The sequence below is a fragment of the Haliotis rubra genome, unplaced genomic scaffold (assembly GCF_003918875.1).
Source record: "Haliotis rubra isolate DU_JTF1 unplaced genomic scaffold, ASM391887v1 Scf468, whole genome shotgun sequence".
NCBI lineage: Eukaryota > Metazoa > Mollusca > Gastropoda > Lepetellida > Haliotidae > Haliotis > Haliotis rubra.
Genome location: NW_025767155.1, coordinates 402174 through 423835, shown reverse-complemented (window position 1 = coordinate 423835; position 21662 = coordinate 402174). Strand labels below are relative to the sequence as shown.

General features: G+C 37.7%; 1 protein-coding gene across 11 annotated transcripts in view; it reads right to left on the bottom strand.

Moving 5' to 3' along the window:
- The window catches only part of LOC124290502 (rho GTPase-activating protein 44-like), a 66878-nt gene extending 45217 nt beyond the window's left edge, over positions 1-21661 (bottom strand). For 10 of the 11 annotated variants that reach the window (XR_006901955.1, XR_006901954.1, XR_006901953.1 and 7 more), the window contains exons 1-2: positions 21456-21661; positions 20574-20606 (exon numbers count right to left, since the gene is read on the bottom strand). Coding sequence is in view for 8 of the 11 variants with exons in the window: in XM_046727212.1 (XP_046583168.1) it covers positions 20574-20606; positions 21456-21526 (104 nt within the window). In the remaining 3 variants the exon portion in view is untranslated. The remainder of the gene's footprint in view (positions 1-20573; positions 20607-21455) is intronic. The other variant, XM_046727214.1, reaches the window with a different exon arrangement.
- Position 21662: the final 1 nt, after the last annotated feature.

Genomic DNA, 21662 nt, shown 5'->3' with positions numbered 1-21662 from the left:
TATATACTGATATACTCAGACACAAATATGATTATATCTAACTATTACTATGGTAAACACAAAGAAATGTCACCAGTCCTTGGTTTGTACTAGTCTCCGACAAGTAGATTTTAGTTGATTACAAAACACTATACTAAGGATAGTTGACCATTCAAACTCAGTTCTTCTCCCCACATATAAGTGTGCAGATGGTGTAACATATCTGCTTATTTCTGACAGCGGTGGTTGGTGGGATGACTCATTGTCACCTTGTTCAGCCAAACACAGCTCATATTCTATTTACTTCCCAAACACAGGAGTGTTGCCTATACAAGAGACACTTAACTGCAGTGTCACTAAGCAAGTTTCAAGCACACATGAGATAATAGGATCATTATACTACTTCATACAGATGACCATTAGGAAGCTCATAACTGACATGAGCAACACAAAATGATGAATTTACATGAGACAAATATAAGACCTGAATATGTAAAATGAACTCAGAACATTATATACTAATAATATTTGTCAACGACATCCCAACCAACACCTTCAAAGTAAAAGTTCCAGCCACCTTCAAAATAGAACACAATAAACTGATAAATGTAAAAGTGTTGTGCAGCAAAGCCGAAGAGCTGGAATAATTAACAGGATCCTATTTCTGGTTACCAGATAGAAAGGACAAGGACATTATCAAAATGAACATCAGTCAACATAATATTTTTCTCCAAAGCTAGCAATAAACAGTGTTAATCTGTCTATTTCTTGTCTAATCATGTTTTACAATGGGAAATGATCTCACTTGAAAGGGTGACTTGACATGCAGATTATGACCTAGGGTAATTTCCTACTTCCACTGCTTTCCCTGCAGTGATTATTTCTGTTTTACCTTAGTGACCAGGGGAAGGCAAATTCACCGGTATTTTCCTTATGCTAATTTGTCACATTTATCATGTTTATTGATTTCATACATTTGTACAACTGTTGTCCAACTGTTACTGCAGGTGACAGGGATATGTGAAGTCATACAGCCTTGGTTTCCTTTATTTTCCATGTCCTGTGTGATTGTTTTCATGGAATACACAGACATAAAGCACCCTTTTGTTAATAGTAGGGCTGTTGTCTCCATCAGCTATGACACAAATATTACTTAATCCCCCAAACTGAATATGACTTTTCTTACAGCTATGTTTGGACTTTGTTTAGCCACAGAAGTAGAAATGAATGTTTTTAAAGACAAATGACATGTTGCCATTTCTTGCAAAATTGATAATTCTTTTAGATGCTTGTTACAACTTACATGGAAGTGTATCTATTGCACAGAATGTGTATCAGGAAATTATCCTTATAGTCAGTTCCTCTTAGAGCAGACAGATGGTTGAGGACAATGGTATGTGTATCAGGAAAGTATCCATTTTGTCAGTTCCTCTTAGAGCAGATAGATGGTTGAGGACAATGGTATCATGTGAGCATTTCCTCATAACACAATAAACATGACACAGGGGTGGAAATAACTTTTAAATAGCTAGTGTACTCTAGTACAGTGGCACATGTAAAATCACTTGCCCTGATAATGTTTTCGCTATACCGGCTGTCTTCTGGTTGATTTTTTAAATAAACAACATAATTAACATTGGAAAGTCAAGTGGACACCTGTACAGTGTGATATACAAATTTGCTTGCCCGACAGAAAAAACACTGGACTCGGACGTCGGGCAATGGATTATTTCCACCCCTGATGACAGCATCCTATTACTTCATCATTGGACCTTTTTTTGCACTGCAGTCAACAAGTCAGTTAGAACTGAGTAAATAAGGAAAGAACATTCATAAATCATGTCCACTTTCAACATCAGCATTACAATGTATGAAACATAATTAACTGAAGATTAGTTCCCTATGTACCAAACTCCACACACTATAAAATTCCCTGATAAATACTTCCTACATAGAACTGAGCATTTACATTTGTAGATGTGTGCATAGAAAATGTATCCTATGGATCAGTTTCCCAGCTACTATCATCCATGTTTTGTTGCACTGTTAAATCACCATGCAACATGGTTAGACTGTCCCAGGGTTGGTTGTCCAGCTTCATCTCCAGCAGTATCAGTCTTGCTGGAATGTTGTTGACCTCTCTGAGGTCATGTCCGGACAGGTTGGGCTAGCCTACTTTGGACTCTCCTTCAATCTCAAGTGCAGATATCTGACTATCAAGAATACAGATGGTTGCATGGCATGCCCACAGCTCAGCAGGTGCTGGGTGTTCTATGCTAGTTGGGAATCATGCTTCTGGTAGGGCTGGACATGTTGTCTTAGCTTGGCTGGTAAAGTGCAAGGTAGCTTTTCTCAAAGGCTGTACTGAAGAGGCTTGTGCAAGTTTAAGTGCATAGGTACTTGACTTAGACTCATTAGGCTAATGCTTAGCCCTGACTATATACATTTTGACAGAAACAAACAGCTCCTTTAAAATTGAAAAAGAGTCCAGGTGAGAAGGGAGATTCAGTGACTAAAAACACCTGCACTGGGGCTACACATGCTGGGGTCATTATCAGTTAAACACTATATTTTATAACCATTAGCTAGCTGAAGTAAATTAGTTTTGTCGCATATAACAGACCCTGAATCTGAGGAAATCTAGACTTGCTTCATTTAGTGCTTTAGCATTGCACAAAGGGCTTGTTAGAATGGAAAATAATGTGGTTCAGGGACTGTGGGACAGGCTACAGACTGATGAGTAACTCACAATGCCTGCTGAGCTGACATTTGTCAACAATAATTGGCTGACACTAGCTGACTAGTAATCATGTAATTAAAATTCTCAAGTACCCCCTTGTATATTTTATTAAATTGACTATATATGTTGAACAGGAATTTTCTATTTTGTGTTGATTTTATTTTCACGAACAATTTAAACCTCTGAAAGCAATATTTCTGCGATTGAGTCTGGTATATTTTTTTTCTTTTACTGTATATAGGTAGAAACGTCTTGTGAGATGCCATACTGTTTACTTTCTCACGAGTCTCCTTTACTTCACTTGCCACAGCTCACATTTTCATCACTAATAATTGTGACCCCTTCCTCCACATGGTAGTTTTCTCCACATCTATTTTCAATCCTCTAGGCCAGTTCCTCAAAGTAATCACTAACATACTTCACTCAAAACAGAAGTCACACTGCAACCACTTAGCAAGCAATATTGTGGTGTACCTTCACTGCAAGGGGACCTTTGAAAGGAATAACGACTTTAGAGTTCACATAAAGTGCATCATGATCAATTAGTTTCTGTTATTTGTTTGTGTTAGTTTATTGTTTACAATACTTTTAGCTGTAGGTCAATAGCTTGAACAGCAGCTGTCGGTGACCTTATACATCATTAGAATGTAGTCACATTTGGTTACTTTAACATAAAGTTCAAATCTTATCACTCAACATTTCCAGTTTGACAAGTGTGTTGCCATTGGTTACATCAATGTTTTGAAGAACTTGACAATTAATCAATCAGCTGGTGAGATCAAGGCTCCAGCTGAGGAAGACTGGTATGTGTAGTGGTGTGACCAGTGGTCATACTTCTGTAGGCAGTACTATCACAAAAGAGGCTCTGCCCAAGCCAGCTCAACAGATACAATTGGTCTTCAGGGCCGCGTTCCTAAAAGCGATCGTAGCACTACAACAGTCGTTAACTCACATACTTTAACATAGACATAGGACTGTCGGAGCGTTACGATCGCTTTGAGGAACGGGGCCCAGGACGACTGTTGTTAGAAGCAGTTGCATACACTGCTGCTCATGTTGTTAATCACTGGGTTGTCCAGTCCCAACTTTATCATTTACAGACTGCAGTCATATAGCTGGTATATTGTGGAGTGTGACATTAAATAAACAAACACAAGAAGACCAATGGCAATAACAAGGTCTCAAAATTGACCATATGAGTTTTCAAGGGAAACCTGTAATATTATAGGGCAGTGGAGTAGCCTAGAGGTAAAAGCATTCGCTTGCCAGACCGAAGACCCAGGTTTGATTGCCTACAACGGTACATTGCTTGAATCCCATTTCTTGTGTCCCCTGCCGTGATGTTGTAATAATCCTACAGTTGGCGTACAATACTTACTCACTTAAAATGTTATCATTTCATTTATGACATGGACCGATGACTTAAATTCTGCTATAGGTGACAGCTCAGAGAACAACAGCTAGTAAAACCTGTCTCATGCCTGCACTACCATGGTAACTGCTACACGCTGTCATCAGGTACAAGCTCCTAATTCCCTAACACCCACACAAGTGACATCATTAATCCCCAACTGGAGACTTTGAGAAGCAAGCACTAAACAATGATCTCCATAAGTGGGCTACAGATCACAGAGCCTTGGGCATGAAACTCTCAACATTGCTTGTATCTCCCTGACCTAGCCAGGCCTTGTTGATAACACTCTGCTGTCCTATCAGCTCTGGAGTACTGGGAGGATGCAGCATTGTACACTTACACATAGGAATGTCAGCTCTCTGGCTCAGGATGACCTCCTGGTACAAATATAATGTCCTGCTATCAGTTAGCATGACATTACCAGGTGTAATCATGGCCTGTTGGGGGTGTGTGTGGAATACTTTACTCAACACCACAAGGTTCAAAGCAGGGCGTCAACAGCCCTAGAATACACTTGTTTTGTCCACATGGGATATGACCTGAAGTAAATATTTGATCACTTATGTTCAAGCTAGTAGTGTTATGTAATCTGCAAAAATATTTAAACAGAATCTCCCAATGGTCTACTGTATTTTCAGCCAATGTACAATTTCAACAGTGTACAAATTAATACACATATTTAATAGACCTATCTTATTTTTGTCTGCTGATACATATGGTCAACCCAGACTGTTTCCAAATCTAAGTTTACATATTTTCCTGTTCTGATTCTTAAAGGTGCAATATCACATTTTAATTTTGCAAAGGCAGTATAGTAACTCAAGGGCACAAAGCTTGTGACAATTTTCACAGACAAACAATCTTTAACAAATCCTATAATGACAGAGTTTGTCTGTATCAGTATGAACATCGCATATAAACATAAGATTCTGCCAGCTTATCAGATATTTTCCCATAAGAAATTGTATTTTGCTAGAAATAACTTCTGTATTTAAGCCAGTAGTGAAGTTAAATATATACCACATGTTTAAGTTTGGCAATTTTGCCAAAAAATATAGAGTTCCAATTCCTATGATAAGTGGCAAACCTGACTTGTCATAAAGGCATGACTATTCAACCGAGCAGGTATAGTTCTAAACTGACACCACTTCTATACATATCCACTGTCTTGACACCCCATAGAAGCTGAACCCAGGCCACATATGGCTGTACAAACAACTTCCGAGGCAAGGAATGCAATCGAAGACTGGTCACACAGGGTACTTTGTTGTGCAGGTTCTACGCTATATATCATGTTATTGATCTCATCTGTTATTGACACAGCAGTCTCCAGAGTCTCAACTTGCTACAGATCTGAATAAAATGATTTGACAATTCCTTACTTTAAATATTTAGTAACTATCCAACAAATGAACAGTGGCACTTGGCATGAAATTAAAAAACAATTTAAGTACCTGGCTTGGCTTGAGTTTATCATCTTAATAAATAAAAATTCAACAGAAAGTTCAAATGTAAAATAAAACTTAAAAGCATAATTTGTTCTCTAAACTGAGTCATTAGTAGAAAACATTACAAGGTGTTACACTCAGTTCATATCTATGTAAAATAAACACTGTTTCTATCTATAGTGAGTGAGTGAAGGAGTATGGTTTTATGCCGTTTTTAGCAATATTCCAGCAATATCATGGCAGGAACACCAGAAATGGGCTTCACACATTGTAACCATGTGGGGATTCGAACCCAGGTCTTCAGCGTGATGAGAGGACACTATAGCCATTAGGCTACCCCGTTTCCATCTATAACCATAATTCTTCTGCAAGTAAGGCCAATATCAACCCCTCACATCATAGTCTGCATGACTCACAGCATAATGATGAATGTGACCCTGTCAACTGTCACCTTGCTTTGTTAGTATCAGGTAATCTGCTTGTTTGTCCAACCATCACTGAGTTACAGACTGTAACTGGATACCATTTCCATTATGTAAGTTGTGGGATATGCTATTATCATTATTTTGGAATAATGTCAGATGTGCTATTATATGAAAAATCCATCTGCTACAAGAAGCATTGTCATTTATTTTGGTACACTGTGTCTCCATGCTAACACTTATAAACATGGAATTACAGGAGTGAATGAGTGAGTAATTTTAGCAATATTCCAGCAGTATTACAGCAGGAGACATTGGAAATGGGCTTTCCACATTGTGCCCATGGAATCGAACCCGGGCCTTTGGTGTGGCGAGCGAATGCTTTAACCACTGGGCTACCCCACCGCTCATTACAGGAAGTTATTCCTGGAGTTACAGGAAGTTACTGGCGGTCAAATACAGGATAATATTATATCCTCAATGTTGGACATATTTTCACCAATAAATAGAACACTTGCAGGATTGCATAAGTTCAAACAGCCAGGACTTTAAGTATCATTTATTCTTGAGGTGATAAGGAAACTAAACTGACTGGTAATGATATCAGATCTTGATAGGAGGATTAATCCTTACATTGCAGAATAATATCTGGATGTTATGCTCTTAAAGATTATTTCTTTCCAGACAGAATGCTTCAGATTTTTGCACATGCTTATTACAATCAATATTTACAACCTTATGATCTCTGACACCCTGCTGTGTATATTGAGGAAGAACAGATTCTGTTCATATTTCACATTCCATCTCTGCCAGAGGTACAGCCTTTCCACATATTCATCAACCCAGCTCATGAATCTGCATTAGATTTCAGCTATTGAGATTTGACAAAACCTTTTGTAAAACCTTTTGTAAAACCTTTAGAATATATTTAAGTGTTAAAAGTGATAACGTCACAAACATCTTGGTGGAAAGAAAGATAACTGAACAGTAATATGCCAAAATAGGCTGTGTTCAGTGAAGCATGCGGTGACCTTAAAGAGACCCTCAGGGTTTTAATATCATGTCAAATATATTGCTGGCATGTCTTATCAGTAGATCTGACAAGTCTAACCGCAATGATGCATAATCAACTACTACTGAAGATCTCAACTGCAATGCAGACTGTCTATATAGATATTTACCTGCACAAACAAAACATGTGTAGCATTTGTAAGCAGCAAAGATATGCTATGGTTAATAACTTCATTATGTTTTTTGTTTATGTCCAGAACATAACAAGATTATCCCATCGACATCTGTTTCAAATGTCAATTATAACGTGAATGTGATGTAGGAGTGATATGAGGACCAAACAAACAATGGCTTTTTAATAACAAATATTGCGTGTCTGTGACAACTGGGAATCGAAGATAATATATGGAACACTATCTGAAATGGGTTCATAATAAAACAGAATAGGATTAAGTAAAATCACTCTACACCAACTACTACAAATTCCATCTCGCTTTTAACCTTGCCAACCCTGATTAAATTAATAAAGCAAATTGAAACCAATCATGTATATGATTATGTTCGAGTTCCATAGGATAAGATTCCTTGATACACTTGCACCATAGTCTGTCTTGCACCACTGTAACAATGAAACCTGGTTGTACTTGCATTGGCTACCACACGTGGAGCTTGAGGTGAGGTGAAATTGGGTGTAACGTCGTGCTTGAGAATATTTCGCTCATATGACGACGTGCATGCGTGTGTATGTGTATGTGCGGCTGCTTGTACTAGCCCAGACTGAAGCCGGTTTTACAGTGCTAGCCCACTGAGATACCATGCCGCAGTGAAGCATCAAAACCCCACTCAGACACATTATACTGACTCCGAGCCAACCAGACCTTGTTGTACCCATTAATGCCGAGCGCCAGGCAGGGACCAACAAGTACCATATTTTAACATCTTTTGGTATGACGCGGTTGGGGATCGAACCCACGACCTTCCGCTCTCCCTGGGTGGACGCTCTAACCACTACACCACGGAGGCGGTTACATGTGGAGCTTGAGTGGGTTCCACTAGCCTGAACACAATTTCAGCTGTAAAATGTCAGCTTAATATGGAGGAACAGCCCCAAGTGATGCATGTCTTGGATGTTTACAAATTTGGTGATACCCATGAGCACAGGTATTGTGCTGAAAGACCAAGCATGGATTTACAGGACGCGAATTCCTGCGTCCTATACACATAAAAAATTGACAATGGACGCAACAAAATTTATTAGTGCATCCACAGGGAAGCAGAAAAAGTCCAAATCAAGTAACAATAAGTTATCAAAGTGTTTGGTACTAGTACTAAACATACTAGCTTGGTTATGGTATGATTTGCAATTCAATAACTGTAACAAATAATGTGATGATCATGATACACAAGACAATAACACTATTAATAATAATAATAATATTTAAGTGTCTGGACCCCCATTTTGTTGTCAAGCACTCCTGAAATTTAAGAGTATGATTCATGAGTCCCAGGAACCGTCAAAAACAGGACTCAAGGTAAATCCCTGACCAAGAATTATTCAAAACCACAATCATAGGATTCTGGCACACACAAGTGTTACAACTTTGTGCTGCAAATTGTAGCCCATAAACAACTGAGTCTGCCTATACTCCCTTAGATTATGAGTAGCTCAAGATATTTTACACTACACTAAAGCATCAGTTACGAAGACATATATAAACACAGTAAGACCTTTAGTAAACATTCCTTATCTTATCCTGGTGACACAAATGAGAGATGGTCAACAAGGTTAGAATCAGTGATCAAGTTTACTGACAGCGACATAGATTGAAGCTAATAAAAACAAGTCCCTGAACTCCATAAAAGGCGAAGACATGATGTTCTGGAATAATTTCACTACCAGCTACAAATATCTTTGTTTACAATGTACTTATGGGTGGGAGTGTTGTTTCCATGAGTGGTGTATAATGTTATGTAATGTCACAACAAACATCTTTGAAAGCTGACAGCAAGAGACAGAAAGAGACAGAAGAAGACATCTTCAGTATGCAGTGATCACATAGCAGTGTATCCCACCTGACAGTGTAAAGTGAGTCACTCAGCTACCATCATACATCACCCAGAAGTGGGCTTCAGACTGATGGGTTTACCTGTGGGTCACTTGACCAATTACCTGCAAAATGATGGGCCAGGTTGATAAAAAAATAGGGCAGTTAGACGATATAAATGTTTTCCTGACCTGAAACACTATTCGGCAAGCAGATGTTCAGTCATCGGAGCACATTTCACCTTGTGTTATCTTACATTAAGGTTAGGAGTCAATAGGGTAACATTCTAAGACTCATACATATCCTAACATGCGAGAATATGGGTGCTATTTCTGTTTCCAATGACATGTTAACTTACGGACAAACTACACGTATGACGTCAGATATTTAAGAGATGTATCAAACACTTGTTTAGCCTGTCTTGAGGACGAGGAACTGTTCAAATCCGTGATCAATCATAGACAAACAAACATTAGCCAGTGTTTTTCTTGTTTTGCAATGCACAAAAACACCATCCTGGTATTTAATGGAAAAAAACACACCCAAAACATCAATGACAACAATACCAACTAGGATAGGGTCATCTCCACATTTGCTTCATCTTAATCTGAGATGCTTAAAATGCCCCACTGTTGACTTAAAGGCAAGTGTTAAACAGTATTCATATCTGACATTCTACAATGAAATTCAACACGAAGAGGTCAAGAAATGCAGTTATGACATTCTGTAACAAAATTCTTCATAGAGACGTATGTCAATGTAAATAATGACAAAAAGAGTTAGATCAGTTTGCAACTAAGCATCTTGAGCACAAAAGAACAATCTATGACAGTCACATCTTGTAGAGGATGTCTATACATGTTCCTATGTTTTAGGTGGAGAGTTCCTGTAAAAATAGTTTTAAGACCCAGACAACATTATTGCAGTTATATTGTAATATGCATGAAGATTTGAGTGAGTCTACCAGTCTGGATTTATGTCAGTTCAAAGTGCTGTCCCACTGAGATACCAAGCCACAGTTTAACATGTATACTCCTCTCAGACATATTATACTGCCTAAATGCCACCAGTCCATGTTTTATCAACCCTGCGATCCAGGTTAGAATTGGTCTTCAGCAACCCATGCTTGTCGTAAGAGGCGACTAACGGGAGCGAGTGGTCAGACTTGGTTGAAACATGTCATCGTATCCCAATTGTGTAGATTGATGTTCATACTGTTGATCGCTGGCTGGGATTGTCTGGTCCAGACTTGATTATTTACAGACCGCCACCAGCTGTAATATTGCTGAGTCCGGCGTTAAACAACCAACCAACCATGTTTTATCTAACGCCAGGCAGGGTAACAACATTACCATCTTTTAAAGTATTTTGTGTGTGGGGCGCTTAGGATTGTAACAACATTGTCCATGTTCATGATGCAGGGAGTAATTAGCACCAGCCTACGAGCTTGGACCAGGTTCTTAAATCTCAAAGGCATCCTAATGGCTCTATGAATTCTAACATTCTGTGGGGTGTAGCTACATCACTATTCAGGCTAGTTTTATGAATTCTAACATTCTGTGGGGTGTAGCTATATCACTATTCAGGCTAGTTTTATGAATTCTAACATTCCCAAAGGCTATATCACTATTCAGGCTAGTTTTATGAATTCTAACATTCTGTGGGGTGTAGCTACATCACTATTCAGGCTAGTTTTATGAATGCTAACATTCTGTGGGGTGTAGCTACATCACTATTCAGGCTAGTTTTATGAATTCTAACATTCTGTGGGCTGTAGCTACATCACTATTCAGGCTAGTTGATGTGTTTGGTTAATTTCCTTCCATGTATATATTTAAAAGAAATCAATCCATTTCCTTATGCAGGGATTGGGATAGAGAACTTTGACAATGGGCCATTTTCAGGATCATTAGCCATTTTCTGAATTTAGAATGGGCCATTGCCCTTGTATCAATAGAAAACTTCAAAATTTTAATGGGCCATTTTTATTCTAATGTGCAAAATGGCCCATGGCCCCCACCTTTCCCAATCCCTGCTTATGTTACTGTGACATTACAATGGATTATACGGCCTATCAAACATGATCTCCAGCCATCTGTTCCCTCTGTCCATATCTACTGATACTGATACAAACAAGTATATGCTACAGCGCTCCCATGACTACAGCTGTGGAGGGACGTACCCTGCACAAAATGGTGGCACATTCCAGATCCACATAGGTATTCCATGTTACCTGCTGGAACTGTCAGTCATGATGGCTCTACAATTATCTCCTCGCTGAGAGAAGCAACTTGTGTTATCATTACTGGCAGTGTGCCTTAAAGTTAGGAGTATGCAGGCAACTTGACAACACTTGACTGCAACAGGAATGTACTTCATTACCCAGAAGGGGATGCAGAATGAATTCCACAGAATGGACAAATCATACTCATGCTGAGGAGTGGCAGTACATCACTTGACATCAACACAAATAGGACACTGCAACATTAAACATCCTACGAAACCAGGTATCCTTGTGAACTGTAACTTTCAGCACTCGCTAGAGTAATAATAAAAAATCAGGAAACTATTGATAATGGAAAATGTTCTGACACCAACTGTATATCTTTAGCATGTGTAACATGCACGAGATTGCTTGGGCAACTGCCTCCAAATATTCTGATTTTAGCCATGTTATTATTTTGTGTATTGTGCGGTCTTTTACAATAACTGACTGACTGAGTTTAGTTTTACGCCGCTTTTAGCAATATTCCAGCAATATCACGACGGGGGACACCAGAAATGGGCTTAACACATTGTGCCCATGTTCGAACCGGGTCTTTGCAGAATTAGCGCTTTAACCACTAGGCTACCCCACAGCCCCTTTTACAATAAATGCAATTATAACAGAATATAGAAAATAAAGTGAGTATTTAAGGTTTTATGTTGCTTTTTTATATTTCATCAATATATTTCACTGCCAAGGCCACTATAAATTGGCATCACACATTGTTCTTATGTGGGTCTTCAGTGTCACTAGGCTACCCTAATGCTTAGAATTGGTTATCAGTTACTCTGGCATGCAACAGATTTTGGTGTGGATCAGGAGGTGTAAGTTCATCCATGCAACACTTCAGCTCAGATAAGGAATATTAATCTAATCATCGTATTCACAAGCCCCCCTCTGGGTTAGAATTGGTTATCAGTAACCCATGCAACAGAAGGGATCAGGAGGTGTAACTTGCCAGCTGAAGTGTGTCATCATCGTATCCCAGTTGCTCAGTTCAATGGTCATGGTGTCAATGATGACTGCATTATTTACATGTCATATATGCATGGAATAATACTGAGTTCAGCATAAACTGATGTACAAACAAACATTATTCACTTGAACACACATACTGATGATAAAACTAGACTTAATTCAATAAATCTGGTCATAGCCGTAGGCAACACTGTTGACGGTTCAGTGGCCACATTGCACTGCATATTTAGAAAGAAAGCTTATTAAATATAGTCTTTGTTCCTTGTTCAAGCCAACAGCCAGGGTGTTATGTTTGATGGAAATATGTCTCATGTAGGTCATTACATTGTGTGAAGTCTTTGTGAAACATACTGCTACATTAATAGTCTGTCTTACAGTCCCTGAACCATATTATATTATTTTCCCTACTGCCTAGCCCTCCCTGCAATGCTAAAACCCTGAATGAAGCAAGTCTAGATTTCCACATGGGGCTCCTTTTCAGTTTAAATGGGTTTTTTGGTTACTATTAATATTATATATATTCAGAGACTAAGCGTTAGTCTGCTACATTTTACTACACTGACTGTCACTGTCTGCCAGGTCAAATGTTATTTCCCAACATGCTCAAAAGGGCGACATTCTGCCAAGCATAACATGCTTTATCATCCAAAACAAAACTATGAAACGTCACTTTAAAGAAAAGATTTCTGAGAGAACCATGGTTTCACCTCGACCCACAAAACTATGGGTCTGAGGAAAACGTCAATTAATTTCTAGAATCCTCAAGAACATATGTTGGCTCTGTAAAGTAATGAAAATTAGCTGTGTGGTGTACTACCAGATTTGTTCATTACTTTTATTACATTACCTTTTTATATCTTGTCAAGAATGGTGTACAAAGAATAGCACTGTGTGTTACAGGAGATGCAATGCTGTTTTTGTCTGTATACATTCTGCCCAATTGTGCATCATCTACAACCCTGGACAAAGATATAAAGTTATGACGCTTCATGAAACAGAACATCCATAATAGTGCTTCCATAATAGCAGGGTTTTACGGGACACATGATTCCTGCGTATTGGACACAGAAATTTGATGAAGTACCCCCAAACTAAAATCCTGTGCATCCTTGTGGACGCGATTCAATTTTTTTCTGGGAAAGAACTTTCTGAGTTTGTAATGATATCCCATAATCAAAATATAAACATTCTGTTTACAATCATTATTCTAATGACATTGAAACTAACACACATTATAACATAATCATTATCAAATGGGAAGCATCCATGATCATTGATTTCATGCAAATTGATGGACTCCCAATTTTGGAAATGGACACCCAAACAAATATGCCTGGAGTCCCCAGGACTCCCAGTTTTGAAGACCTATGTAAAACCCTGTAATAGTGCTTCCTCAATTATCAGACAATATATTACCCATGATTAGATTTATTGGGAAAATGTGATGGGTTTGAGTAAAGGTGTGGCAATTGCACATTGTTACTTCCTAAATTTCTCCTTAGGAAACAAAGTGCTAATAGCCTCTGGACAGGTCATCAAACCCATAAACTATGCATGTCGTTCTGCACAGTTTGAAGGGTCAATTAATTGGACATGTCCACAGACTAACAGTGGGTGTGACAGCATTCAGTCAATGTGACATTATTAGTCATCACCTCAGCTCAGGCAATGGTCACTAGCCTACCAACAGGGTAGACAGGAAGGCAGGAATGTGTGAGATCAATTGAACATAACCCTCATAGTCATATTTAATAGTATGTAACAGTGTAACTTATATAACATGTGCATTAACTGGTTACAATTCGGTAAAAACACCAAGTACATTAAGTATTAGTCTGATAATCTGAAAACATTACAATTTAGGAAGGGCAGGTGATATTTCCTTGTGGACTACCACTTCTACCAATACATAAACAGCAACCTGATCCAAATGATTTTTTAATCCTGTTAAGAATAAAATACATTTCCAACCCTCATAAATAACTTATAATGACCACTTTCAGCCTAAATTGTGAATTTATGTTGCAAAATTACCTATTCAATGTCAAAATTAACAACACCCATATTGTGTAAACACAATTTTCTGAAATATCTATCCTTATTGACTGTTGACATTTCTAAATATACTATGGTATGCACATCACTGTGATACAAACTTGTTCGTGGCGTCCTTCTCATGTGACAGATAGCGGTGTCATTTACAGACAAGTGACATTTGTTGAAATAAACATGTGGAATTAGCTTCCACACTTAAACCAAACATTGCTGCAAAATATGAGCCTTGGTGTTGACTTGCATTATATGACAGAATACACAGCATAGTTTGGGTTAATAAAAGCCTCCCAAACAACTGGTTCAGTTAACCTTCAGCCTCTTGAGTGAGTGAGTGAATGAGTTTAGTTTTGGAGCAGAAATTACGTCAAATAATGAGACATAGAAATGAAACATCTTGTCCATCTAGATGATCGTTACTGTTTTTGGATTAACAACTAGTGGCTATATTTTCCCTGAAGAGAAAACTGATCAATCAAATAAGTGTTTGTTTTCATGTTGAACGCAGCACTCAGCAAGTTTCCAGCCATATGATGGTGATCTGTAAATAATTGAGTTGAGATCAGACAATCCTGTGATCATGAGCATTAAATTCCCAAATTAGCCATGAAAGTAAAAAGTCCGTCCTCAAAAGATTCTAGTGGTCCTAGATTCAATTAGATTTTCTACCACTGCAGCAAACCTGAAGGACTCCCATATCCCATTCAGGTAATGTCTAGCACTTTGAGTACAATGCCTGAAGTGGTTGGGGTCCACGTTTTATCACATATCTACATAGTGATCTGTTCATGAAGCCTAGACTCAGGAAGCTATTTTTATAACATACATTATCTGTTTGCCAAGAGAAGACATGCTGGAACAGTAAGTGCACATGACCAGGAAATAACAATTGAACAAAAATTCATCTGAAACTAAGCATTGGCTACAGATAACTGTCATAGTGTCAGAGGATTTCATCCTCCCTGTCTCACTGTTATATGTTACATAACATATCTACTGTCTTATCACCATCAGAAATATCAGCATTCAAAACTAAGGATGGGCCTGGGTACAAAGGGGTCTTCTATATGGTTGAACGTAGGGTCCTCTATATATAACTTCTAACATCAGGGCTTGACCAATTGACTTTCTTGCTTAGTTTCAAATACTAGATATGTAATAGTAAATTAGACCTTGTTAACTATTTTATTAGACCCGCGAAGATCCGGGGTAGAATAGGTCTCAAGCAACCCATGCTTGCCACAAAAGGTGACTATGCTTGTCGTAAGAGGCGACTAACGGGATCGGGTGGTCAGACTCGCTGACTGGTTGACACATGTCATCGTTCCCAATTGCGCAGATTGATGCTCATGCTGTTGATCACTGGATTGTCTGGTCCAGACTCAATTATTTACAGACCGCCGCCATATAGCTGGAATATTGCCGAGTGCCGTGTAAAAACTTAACTCACTCACTCACTTGTTAACTATTGTCTTGAAAGTATATAAAAACTGCACCAATGTAGTTAGTGCATACATATATGTAGTGCATACATATATGTAGTGCATACATATATGTGTATCTAGACATGAAGAAACCATGAGGATGCCAAGCAAGGACATGTCCTCAGCTACATGTGTTTGTCACAAGGGAACTAAGTGGATTAGATGGTCAGTTTCTGTGTCTTGTTGACTGCATGTCACTGAATCCCAGTTGTGCTGATTCAAGTTAATATTGTCAAACAACGGATTGTGTGGATGTTACAGACAGCTGTCACTCAGCCTGGAATATTGCTGAGTGTGGAGTTGAACAACTAAGGCACAAAGATATGAAGAGAGTGGAACCTCATATGCTCATAAACATTTCAGTTGAGATTATCATCAATACATCCTGGTGACTAATAGCCCTATCACAATCAGGAGAAGTGCAACCATGGAGTGGGGTGGGTCACAAACACAAGCATCACACAATGCTTACAGGTCTCAGATAAGCATTTGTTGATTTCAGATAAGCCACAACCAACTTGGTTCTTGGTAAAGTCACCTTACTTGAAGACAATAGCTGTAAGGATTAACCACGCGTTTAACAAAAATTGAATGAAAACTTTGGGAGGGTAGAATGAAAGAATTTGAGCAGATACTGCATAACATACCAGTATTTCATTGTCTTGTAAGAAGTTGAAGAGTAGTTGTTGACATTGACACCAATTTAATACTCAAGAACTGAAGGGTGCTTTAGAATTCCATAGCACTTTGTAGCCATGAATCCAGTGTAGTGGATACATTTTAAAACACTGCATATAACAATTATAAGCCTAAACATTTGACAATGTGAACTGAATACAGCCTTGTACAAAATTGTTATTGCATATTGCACAGAGTAACCTATCAAGACACTCCAAACATCTTGCTAGTGAGTAACATTCATGGCAACGAGTGACAACGATGTGTAATGTCCCTATGAGCTGACTCAGAGCAGTGTGTGTTTTCAACACCTCAGTCTCTTGGTTGGAGACACAACTGTCGCCAGTAATCAGTGCTGCAACCTGTCAGGCACTTTCAATGATGGCCATCCCACAACATCAAGGAGCCTCATCCTCTAGTGCACTGGCCCCACTTGACAAATAATCTTTTACACGCCTTTCTATTGACAAAATACACTGATGAGGAATGAATATAACAACATAATCCTCACACTGCAGATTCCCAGTTTGGAAAACATTGACAATTTCAAAATATCTGAGATTAGAACAAGGATTAATGCCTAAATACACAATCAAAACTGAGTTCAGCATGTATTTTGAGACATATTTTCAGACGAGAGATGATAAGAGAGGTAGTAGTTATAGCACTGTACCTCTCCCTTATAAGATTATTCAGATATGTGCTGAATGTTTTTATGACTAAAACTATGCATGTAATCTATCAGGTATTTTTATTTGAACTTTAATATATCCTATAAGCCGACAGTGAAACTATGAGACAGCAACATGCAAGAGGACCATTTTATCTACATACATGATCTGAGAAAGATTTAAATATAAAATTCAATACATGATAAACATTGTGTATCTTTGACAATGTTTCAAAACATAAACTCAAACCCCTTCCAAATCAACAAAATGGTAAATCTCATTCTGTGCTCAATACATTCATACACTAACCAACAAGGAGAAATTTCAAACATGTCAACATTGTTTGAAACATGAAGATGCCTTTTCTTTGTAAAAACACAATTACTGTATTTTCACATGCTTCTAAAACCATTGCCTGCACCATGCTTCCTTAACTACCCACCCCCCGACATGTTGTGAGCTGGTGTGTTCCCTATTATACAAATCTGAGTATACATTCACAGCACATGTGTGTACACACGGGTGTTTGATGTAGGCCGCCAGTGACACATTCTTGATGTAGTGTCTCACACAACCCTACTAAATGGTGTCAGATGAACATGGTGAGATCCAACACCGTTAATGACCTGGAAAGTCCTAATGAATATGAGGGCACTGAGATAAAAGAACTTTTCTGAAGAAGATATGTTCAGCTGGAAAATTACATCATGCGTGTGCATTAATTAGTCACATTTTCAACTGACAAAAAACGTTTTTCCCCAAATGTTGGCTAGGAAGCATATGAATATTGATACTGGACAAACTTATAAGTATCACATGATTTGAGTCATGCTGCGATAACCGTCAGATGTTTCATAATATATTAAATATCACAAGTGATAGGTTAGTAGCCCTGGGCTTAGGAAACCAGCTAAATTAACAAATGTTTGCAAGATATTAATAAGTCAGTGATGAAGTATCTATGAAGATCAAAATAGTCCAAGAGAAGGAAAAAGGTCACTTATAGTCTTCTTCAAGATTAAAATTGACCTTATACACAATATTTACAGTCAACATGATCATGTGTAGAACATAAAGATATAATACTACTTAGTTGGTCAAGGCCAGTGTTGATAAACTAGTTATTGCCATAACACAATAGGCTATGTGACTCTGTATGGTAAACAATATATCCACATTTATAACCAATGGGTCAGACTGACTGACTGACTGACTGACTGAGTTTGGTTTTACGCCGCTTTTAGCAATATTCCAGCAATATCACGGCGGGGGGACACCAGAAATGGGCTTCACTCATTGTACCCATGTGGGGATTCGAACCCGGGTTTTCGGCGTGAAGAGCGAACGCTTTAACCACTAGACTACCCCACCGCCCCCCAATGGGTCAGACTTATCAGCGGATGGAAAAGTAATATGATACTATCATCATGGTACTCTGAGGTCAAAGTAAATACATGTGATTGCTAAGGCACATTGTATGAACTGCAATTGAAATATTTCAGATAATGTGGACAATTAGACATATCAAACCCATAAAAGCACATACCTGTAGCTGTATCTTTTGATGTAGCATTCATGGTAAGCTCAGCAATGATTACTTTTATAGTTCAAATTTTCATACTACAACCACTATTTTTACCTGATCACACTTATGATGGTGATGATGATGATGGTGATAATGATGATGATGATGATGTGTTATTAAACTTTGCAAACAAAATTTAATTATGTGATAAAACTAAATCATGTGTGCCAGTTACTGATAATCTTTTTTAAACACAACACATCAATAGTGGAATAACATATAGATGCTGGTCTGATGAATTTATCAACAATATGACAAATAATAAATGTACTCTAAACAACAACGTGACAACCATACAAATTACAATATGATGATAAAAGCTGACAAGCATGATGATATAACAGCAAAAAAACATGCCATGGTGACATTGTGCAAACTAAATATAAAAACTTGCAAAACAGGAAAAACTTGCTAAAGAAATCTTGATATCAACATGCATGTGATACTTTATCAGGCTGTGACTAAATGTGACATTCAATGATATGAAGTTCATACAATGAGCAAAATGTCTGAAACATGAAACTGTCAGAATACAAGACTGTATCGAAGTGCCAAATATTACAGGTAGTCAGTTTAGTTATCAATGAAGTATGCTTAGTAACAATGTAGTCATGTAAACAAATATAACTGCACTAAAGTTAGTTGATCCAAAACATGTTATAAGAGCTATTATTCTAAGCATACTGGAAATAAAATTCTTATATAATTATTATTTTTCCAATATGGAACAAATGTTTAATATATGTTAACATGGTTAAGTTAAAATAAGAATGATCATGATGATCTATAGTGTGATCATCACAATCATGCAAGAAAAATTAAAAACGGTTTGACAAATGTCAAAGTTCAGTAATAACATTTAGTCTAACAGTAGCAGAAAATGATATGGTCCCCATTTTGCTTCCTCTAACACTATTTCTTAAAAGAACTAAACAAGAAAAAATATTTTTGTGCTTTTTGATAAAACTACCAATACATCTGGCATAATTGCAAGTTTAATAAGCCATTGGCAAACAATTCAATCAGGTTTTAATTTTAGTATGAGTAAATTTGTTTTTCACTTTCCTAACTAATATGATTAGTCAGCAAAACATGATAAGACTGATAAGTGGATACAATGTTGTAGCCCCCTCCCCCCCACCAATTTATCAATATATCATATCAGCAAACATGCTTTTGTGATGCTCATTGTATATTAATGAAATGAAGCAATAACAGAGAAGGTAAACAACTGCATAAGATGAAGGTGTCTGAGTCGCAAATATTAATTCGATAGATATCAAACCTCGTTCTCAACATATCTTTACCATGTTTACTTGTTTCTGACATAGGTGAGAATGTCTAGCCCTTTTGCAGCATTTTGTTCATTGCAATCTGTACATGATGAATAAATCTTGGATATGATCTATTCTAATGATACTACAAATATTTTGGGACCACACCACATTTCTTTCATTTTGTTAGGCATTCTTGGGAATTAATCTTCAAAACAACTATTTGCTCTATCCACAAAAAAGGCAATATTGCTTAGTTAATAAGCACTGCTGTCATTTGATATGACTTTTGTTCTGACTTGTTATGAAAACAGACAACAAAGTATTCTAGTGCAAATGACTTAGCAAATTTCATGATGATTAAGAAGCAGCAACATTAATTTGGTAACTGTTCGTTTAGTGCTCTTGTAGTCTGTATGCCATTTAACTTTTTCATAAATCAAGTGACAGTATTACATAAAACAATGTTTTCTGAAAGCATTCAAAAGGAAAAATTGTCTCCCTTGTGTTGGAAGAAATTACATACTTGTTGCCAAGGCTGACTCCTCGAAAAGTAACCCTGTAAAATATGTAAAATCAACATCTGGTGTTACATGGGGCAAAATTATAACATAGTTAACGAGCATAGACCAGACGGACATACATTATGTGGCAATCACCACGAAGGGCTTGAGTCTGATGCTGTATGACATTTCTGAAGTACTGTAGCCGTTTTGCTCCTGCTTTTACAGTGTAGTTTTTGCCCTGACAGTGTTGAATGGAAAAAACATTTGACATGAACCTATGTATTCAGCAGTAAACATGGGAAGGGATGTTGTTACAATCATGTGTCTTCAATATAGTAAACATTAACTTGGAAAGGTGTGTATGTAATAACAGTCAAACCCAGTCATGTATGTGCAACAAAGTCATTAGTAGTAATTTATGGAGGAACCATGATGGTATCAATAACAGTACTAGTGCAACATGTGACTTCCTGTCTAAATATATCACAGTATTTACAGATCGCTGGTGTATGTAATTATAATTTCAATGAGGATCCATACATATTTTCCTCATCATGCCTATTACGGCATTATGTTTCATTTGATCACTACAGTAGATAACATTATGAAATTATTATACAAATAGGACACTTCTTAACATTTTTGTAAATTTGATGGATATAAAGCAACCGAACAGCCCTACATGTCCCAGGCAGACTTGGAGGAAGCAAAGAATCATGACACACGGTTAGAAGGTTGTAACAGACGTTATTTGTAAATATACATTCCAGCATCGATCTTATTACGTGTAAATAAGCCAAGTGAATATTTGATGTGGAAACAATGTAGCAAATAACGTGAGAGAGAAATATGCTAATTTCAAGGATCAATGTCAGATTCAGCTACAAGCAGACGAGACCCACCTTCCTAAATTCTGATCCGCTATCTGCTTTACACGCAGAAAATTCTTCCGCAGGTTTTCCTTCTTCCACATTATGATCCAAAAGAATTAAAAGATACATAGAGCATCCGATCTGGCTATGTCAAATTCCAAATAAACTCCATGTTTTCAAGTAGGAAATAAAGCTACACCAGGCCAGTTCACAATCCGCTATCCCAGCCACCAGGAA